General features: G+C 40.0%; 1 protein-coding gene across 1 annotated transcript; it reads left to right on the forward strand.

Annotated features, from left to right (window-relative positions):
• The first annotated feature begins 1,016 nt into the window (after nt 1-1,016).
• NUDCD2 (NudC domain containing 2) lies at nt 1,017-7,861 on the forward strand. Its single transcript, XM_063292459.1, has 4 exons — nt 1,017-1,252; nt 5,100-5,148; nt 6,279-6,430; nt 7,372-7,861. Exons 1-4 carry the CDS (start codon nt 1,064-1,066, stop codon nt 7,453-7,455), a joined length of 474 nt encoding a protein of 157 aa, XP_063148529.1. The 5' UTR covers nt 1,017-1,063; the 3' UTR covers nt 7,456-7,861.

Consider the following 7,861-nt stretch of genomic DNA (forward strand, 5'->3'; position numbering starts at 1 on the left):
AAAAACCGAACACGATCCCGCCCGCTTTAAGACTCGTCCGAATCAGCCAATCGAAGAATTCGGCTGGCGAGTTGGTCTACAAATCAGGGGTCCACTGTGGAGCATGCGCAGTTGGTCGGTGATAAATATGACGAAGATTGCGAAATGCGTTCTTAGCTTTGCTCGTATTGAGTGCGGTGCAATCTGAACGGAAATTATTGTCAATTTGAGATTGTAAAGAAAAATGAATATTTAACATACTTTAGAACCTACTTTTTTTTCTTAAGTATAAACCCATTGCGTATCCGGTTTTCAATATTTTGCGTGTTGTTAAATGTAAATACATTTTATACTGTGCACACAGAATTCAGTCCCGAACATGTCAACTAGATTGTGGATATATTTAGCAAGCTTCCCCAACCTGGTTTCGTTTTACTTCCAGATCAATCCTATTTCAACTCATAATCTGCTTGTTGGTCAACGGTTATGGGAACTAAACTCCAAAACATCTCTCGGCCAAGGGTAATGCATGTGATAATAATACTGATGCATCGTTTCTAGGACCTTTTCTTCACGCAAAGTATTGCTGTGCTGTGTGAACAGCGGCAACTAAATGTGATTCTATTTTAAAGCGGCCCATGTTTCTACGCATGCTCCTTTTACCAGCACATTGCCAAATACGGCGGATACCCACAGAGCTTTTTTATTTGCAGTCCTGGTTCCCCGTATTGTCTTGCAGTAGCTCTTGGCACGCGGTCATATTGCGTGTCTTAAAGATCTTCCATTAATAACATTGAAGCACATTGAGCGCTAACAACTAGAAGCCTGAACCAACTGCTCCCGCCCAAAATGGCAGGCTGTCCTGCAGCCAGTTATAAAACAATATAACCACGCACTCTACCACTTTTTTCTCCCTTCTAGGTCTATGGGCTGTGTCGTAAGAAGCTGGCGGAAGCATGACACGCCGTGGCATCATCGCTCCCCGCGGTTTCTACCGGAATAGCTCCGAGGATAGAGGAGGAGATCGGACGAGGAGGAGATCGGACGAGCGGCAGCCGTGTTTTTCAGGTGGGCGGCCAAGTGGATGTCGGCGCCGTTCGAAGAGCGGAGCGGGCTGGTGCCCTGCGCCACGCCCTGGGGCCGCTGGTACCAGACCATGGAAGAGGTCTTTGTGGAGGTAAACGTGCCGCAAGGGACCCGCGCGCGGGACGTGGAATGCAGCCTGAAGAGCCGGCACCTGGCTTTGGCCGTGGCGGGGAAGGAGGTGCTCAAGGTAACTGCAGAACGGGAGAGAGCGTTTCCTTCGGTGGTATTTCGGTTTAGCCCTCATGATGTGACATGGGATAGCGTACGGCAAGGCTCATCGCTGCGGGGTCTCGTATTGAGCTGCGCTTAATGCTATTATATTATACTATACTTTTTTTTTTTTTAGCGCCTTCCAGTCAATTCTGGCGACTGCCCGGATAAGTCCCTGCAGTTTTCTTGGCAAGATTTCGGAATTGTTTTGCCATTGCCTTATTCATAGGGCTGAGAGAGAATGACTGGCCCAAGGACCCCCCCAGCTGGCTTTGTGACTAAGGTGGAACTAGAACTCACAGTCTCCCGGTCTCTAGACTGATACCTGAACCACAACACCAAACTGGCATGCTAATACTGTACTATACTATTATACAGCAGTGCAAGCAGCAGAGTAAAAAATGGACCTGCTTTGTCAACTTTATATCAAGGGTGTCAAGGTTTTGTTCATTTCAAGAGAGTTAGATTGTCACTTTCTGGGTTCAGGAACAGTTATATGTGTAAGACTTTTCCTCAAACCAGGAGTCTCAATCTCAAATCATCACGGCTGCAGGAGGACTAATTCATTAGCTGGAGGGTTCCACGTGCATAATGGTGAGCCTAAAATGTTGCAGTAACAGCTATACTGATAGTTGAGGTTTCTAATGACATTGGGCTAGGTGTAGTGGTGAAGGCATCATGAGTTCTAGTCCTGCCTTAGGCATGAAGCCAGCTGGGCAAGTCACTCCCAGCCCTAAGAAGCAGGCGATGGCAAACCAGTCGTCAGGAGTCAACACTGACTTGAAGGCACACACCCACACAAAGGTGACTGTTGTGTGAGTGCCTCCCCATCCTGCTGTTACCAGAGCCAGTCTTGGATGTTACCCTGCTCAGGGCTCATGGATCCTGCCACTGCCTCCTGTACAGAAAAACAGGGCAAACAGCAACAAACCCTCTCTACCTTGTAACAACTAGAAAATTCAGCAGCAATAAAGATTAGTGATTTTTTTAAAAAGGAAGACTGGGAACATATGGGGATATTAGGGGGAAAATGTAGAAGTCAGGGAAAGAGGATGGGAGAGGATAGGGGTGGAGATGTGTCACCAGGATTAAGTTTCCTTACGCTACTCTGTCAGTAGTACCATATGCATGTTCTTTTACGCCTGAGGAAGAGAAAACGCCAGATGGAAGGGAAATGAGGTGACTGCACTCCTGGCACCAACACAGCTGGGGCCTAGACCTGGTCCTACCACCAGAGCTTCTGTTTACTATACCACTCTGAGCAATACCACTCTGCTCCGAAAATGCAAAGAGTTTGTTTTTCTAGACAGAAAAGGCATACTAAGCTTAGTAAGTGAACATTCTTAGAATAGACCAGTGCTTCCCAAACCTGGGTAAATTACCCAGAATTGGTAAAAGTGGTATTTGAGGAACCCATTACCCAATCACAACAGGGACATTTAAGTTGACTTAAAGTGTTTTACCTACGTTGGGTAAAAAGGACTTTCTGATCAGCAGTTTTGGTAATGAAGGAAAAAGTTTGGGAAGCACTGTGGTAGATAGTATGTGTATTATTTCAATCAGAAACAACTGATTGAAAGGAGAAAGTACAGATATCATGCACTGTGATTCAGAAATGGTTTCCATTGGCTGAACTGCTTCTTGGCCCTTTAAGTGACTTCTTTCCTGCACATCTTTTTAGCAGAACTTAGCTCTGGCCTTATAGTTCTCTTAGCTCTTTCAGCACAGCTTGGCAATATCTATCAGTCTCTTTCCAGCTTTTCATATAGGCTTCTTGTCTTTCTTCTTCATTCCTTTCTTCCCCAGTTAATAACAGCAGTTGCAGAATAGCAGTTGTTTGTTGTTCAGTTCCTTTTTTTTTTTAAAAGGGCTGTTCCAGTTTATCAATACTGACATTATCCTTTGCTGTTTAAGAAGATTTCTGTTACATGTCAAGATTTATGGAAGACTTAGTTTAATGCAGGATTTACAAAGGCAACATCTTGGAAAGTCTCCTGAACAGAAGCAAGGCCTCTTTTACAAATGAGTAGAAATTCTTGAAATGTATGGAAGCTAACAGACATATTCTCATCCAGTTGAATTAAACTATCGATTTCATGGGAATTCTGTCAACCACATTGTGGCTGTTCCCTATGTTTGTTCACTTGTTTCCCAACAGAGAGCATTTATAGTATTCAGAGCACTTATCATCTTTATTCTACTATTGTACACATTTTTCACATTAAAAACCTGGGAATAAATAATATAAAATCCACAAGTGTGTAATATCTTTAGTAGACCAGCCAGAGTGGCATAAAGGAATGTGCAATCTTTTCTATTTTCTAGAACTCTTTCCAGGGAGAGATGGTACTTCAGGGGATGAAGTATTGGAACTGTCTACAGGTTATTCTAGGTGTTATGGTGATCAGAATTATTTATTATCTCAATGTAACTTGTGGACTGGATGCATTGATTGGTAATAAATATTCTAGGTAGCAGGTTATATCTAGAATTCTGGAACAGAGTGGCTAATTGCCCCACTCTCTTTCAGAGTACTGCATATAAAAATTTCTGAGTCTCATATCTGTCTCCTACCTTAGGCAGACGATGCAGATTCCTAGCCTGCCATCTAGAAATAAAGAAAACCATCAGTAAAGCCAAGAATAGTTTGACGAGTAGTAAATAATGTTTATGTTGTACATTCCTTTTGGGTGCCAGTCTAGCTTGACAAGCTGATTAAAGTATAACATTTATGCTGTTGCGAATATAGCTTGCTTACCTTGCCAAATTTAAATATTCACAGTCCACAGAGACTGCAGCCTACATATCTATGTGTTCAGTAAACATCCCCATAAGTGCAGATGGATCCCTATAACATACATTAAGGCTAGAAATAGAAAAGGGTTGGTTACTTTAAAACAAAGGAGATAATTGGGCAGAACTTTTTTGAAGTCTGTGTACTAAGGCTGGGAAGATCATGGGACTACCATCCTTCCCCTCAGCCTCTGATTAAAGATTGGATACTTGAGGCAGAGCAAATATATATTTTCAGGAATATTCTAACTGTGTAGAAATAGGTTGCTGTTGTTATTAATAAAATTATTACATTTTTATCTTGCCTTTTTTCTATTTTTTTCTTTTTGTAGTATTTTTCTTTTGCTTATCTAAGTTACAAGCTGTTTTTCTCATGAGCTGGACAGCTTTGGAATTTATTTTCAGCACCAAATATTTGGCTTAAAGTTAAAAAGGAGTACTAGGTCTTTGTTTTTGTTTTACATTTGCTTTTAGCTTGGGATGATCTGTCCCCCTTGTGACCATTTCCCAAATATATATGTTTGCTGATGTTGATTCATTCTTCTTCATCTCCATCTTTGGAATTATGGCTCTGTAAGGAGCAAGCCTATCACCATTTTTTTTTTTTTTTGGTATTCATTAGGTGTCACTAAGCAGTTGGCTATTTAATCATTTCTTTCCAAAGGTGATGCAATTTGGAATTAAGTCCTGCTATTTTAGCAGGCTGAAGTTCAAGTGCAAGAAAAACAAATGTCCATAATTAAGCTTGGAATTGTGGTATTAGTATATTATGATCTTGAAGGCCTCAAAATTAAAATGGAAAAATCTGTCAAAAATGTGAACTCCTCTTATGCAATAATCGTACTACTAAGCAAGCTGATTTTTTTGATGGTCTGCTAAATCTAACATTTATTTAGTAAATTTTACAAACTCATATGCAAAGTTACAGTATTTCTGTGACCAATTTGAGAAGTTCAAATATTAGAAACCTATTTGCTTTTGAAACACAGAGTTTATTCCTGTATTTTTAAAAATATTTATATTTTTTTCAGGGTAATCTATTTGATTCTACAATAGCTGATGAAGCAACCTGGACACTAGGTAAGACCTGTGCTTCAGAGAACTTTATATAACAATTTAGTGTCATTGTGGACTTTCTTTCTACTAGCATGGAATTTGTTTTATTATTTAAAAAAATCACATAGGATTTGATCATTATTTTGCAAGAACACAGGACGTGTAATTTTGGCTACTGTTTTTCCCTTTCCCTTCCCCCACACTTCTTTTTAAAAAAAAAGGAAAGCTTCTTAAGGGTGAGAGAGCATGGACTTCTATTCTCATATACTGCTTTGGGAATAGAAGTGGAGGGAAAAAATGAGTGCTGAGTTCCATGGAAATATTTCAGCTATATATTCAGATTTCTTCTAATTTGATGGAACATTGAAGAAAAAAGGTATGTGGATGTGATAGGACAACATGGATCTCTTAAAAGTCTTCAAGGGTTTATTGTAATGCCTGTACATGCATAGATGCAAGAGAAAGAGAAATAGTCCTAACAGGGAAGATTTGTACCCATGATGTTCATGTAATATACAAGGATTCACAGAATACACTGGTGAATATTTTGTTAGATCCACTATATGAAAACAAAAAACAGGGTTTCTCAGTCCTCCTTCTATACTCAGAAAAGTTTGAGAGTTACTCAAATGCTACATGGAATTCAGAAGCATAGGAGAATGGCAGAGTTTTTCCCCATGTTGCACTGACCATCTTGGAAATTCCTGAAACTTCTTGCTGCTTTCTAAACATCTGAAATTTAGTAAAGTTAGCTCAAGCATCCACCCTTGTTTTCAGCTGTAAAGGAAAACAGGACTATACCCCAACAGTTGCATTGGGTTGATCTCAGTGGAGTATCATCAGACCCTGTCCCCTCCCTCTGGAAGTCAGATGGGGATGGTTCACATAATTTGTGTTACACTTTTTTACAGTTCCAAATATGAGGATTGATTATGATTATATGCCATCATATCAGTGCTGACTCTTAGTGATCACTTAGATAGATTTTCTCCAGGACAATTTGTCCTCAACCTTGTCCTTCAGGTCTTCTAACAGTGTGCTCGTTGTCCTTTTAATTGAGTCCATCCACCTTGCTGCTAATCATTCTCTTCTTCCAAATAATAATCGTTCCAAAGATAATTGTGAATAAATCCAGTGTTCTTTCTTTTGAAAAGAGGACCAGAAATTGATACGAATTACCTTGACAAAAACCAACCGTGATGCTGGCAACTGTTGGGGTTCCCTGCTGGAGAATGAGTATGCTGCTGATCCTTGGGTCCAAGACCAAATGCAAAGGAAGCTTACACTGGAAAGGTTCCAGAGGGAGGCAAGTGAATAGATATTATCCATACTGTAAAATGTTTATTTATTTAAAACACCTATTTCGTAGACAGTGCTTTATAAACAGTAATCCGGAATTAATTGGAATATATTTTATTTATAGACCTGCGGTGGCGCTGCGGGTTAAACCGCTGAGCTGCTGAGCTTGCCGATCGGAAGGTCGGCAGTTCGAATCTGCGTGACGGGGTGAGCTCCCATTGCTAGTCCCAGCTCCTGCCAACCTAGCAGTTCAAAAACATGCAAATGTGAGTGGATTAATAGGTACCACTTTGGCGGGCAGGTAACGGCGTTCCGTTTAGTCATGCCGGCCACATGACCCCAGAAGCGTCTACGGACAGATGCCGGCTCTTCGGCTTTGAAACAGAGATGAGCACCGCCCCCTAGAGTCGGACACGGCTGGACTTAATGTCAAGGGAAACCTTTACCTTTACCTAATACACCATCTATGGAAATAAATACCATATTGGGTCTGCAGTACTACTGTATTCACTTACCAGGGACCAAGACTCATGGAATGTACTTTAAATATATTCTGAATTTTGTTTTGGCTTTCAAATGTGTTATATATTAATGTTGCTAGAGCACAGCTGGTTGTTTTTACATTTAGCTTTATTTAAAAAGTGGGGGGGAAGATGGAAGAAATAGAAGTGGCATTTGGATTGGTGCAGGTTATAAATATGAAATAAATAACAGAATTCTTTAGAGGCAATGTGAAGTTATTTGTGTTTTTATTTTTTTTTATTCATTCAAATTTCTATTGTATTAGCACCTATTTTTCAGGTGCTAATACAATAAATATTTGGAAATTGTTAAGAGCACAGAACAGAATGCTGTGCCTTCTTAGTCTGTAAAATGATTAATTTGAAATGTATCCTAATAGGCACATTCAGCAAGAGTATAAATAAAATGTTATGCCTTCTCTTGCAGAACCCTGGATTTGACTTCAGTGGAGCAGAAATTTCTGGAAATTATACCAAAGGAGGGCCAGACTTTTCTAGTCTTGAAAGATAGGGGTGTCCTTTCAGCTATATATCCTCCAGTTGCCTCAAAATGACAAGCATTAAGCTTCAGAGTAGCTTACTGGTTTTTCTGGACAGCTTCAAACCACAAAATAACTTTTATGAAAATTGCACTAAAAGAGTAGTTAAAAATAAACATTACGTGCATATTCAGATCGATATTATTTGTATGGTGACACTGGTGACCAAGGTCAAGAGCACACATTTTTAGCTGCTACAATTTAAGCTGTTTATTAGTATGCCGGTAATTTTTTTTTTTTTTTTGAAAGTCTGAGACCTGGCTTATTCTTTGGTGAAGCAGATGAGTAAAAAATATTACTACCTTAATGCTTCTGGCTGTAATTACAACTGCAGCTTTCTCCAGTGGCAAATCACTAAAATAAACTTTGAAATATGGA

This window comes from Candoia aspera, chromosome 2 (genome assembly GCF_035149785.1).
Source record: "Candoia aspera isolate rCanAsp1 chromosome 2, rCanAsp1.hap2, whole genome shotgun sequence".
NCBI lineage: Eukaryota > Metazoa > Chordata > Lepidosauria > Squamata > Boidae > Candoia > Candoia aspera.

Excerpts from the sequence above, each read along its gene's own strand:
- NUDCD2 (XM_063292459.1), top strand. The coding sequence starts at position 1,064 with ATGTCGGCGCCGTTCGAAGAGCGGAGCGGGCTGGTGCCCTGCGCCACG. Across the intron at positions 1,253-5,099 it reads CGGGGAAGGAGGTGCTCAAG|GGTAATCTATTTGATTCTAC; the intron begins GTAACTGCAGAA and ends TATTTTTTTCAG. Across the intron at positions 6,431-7,371 it reads TGGAAAGGTTCCAGAGGGAG|AACCCTGGATTTGACTTCAG; the intron begins GCAAGTGAATAG and ends CTTCTCTTGCAG.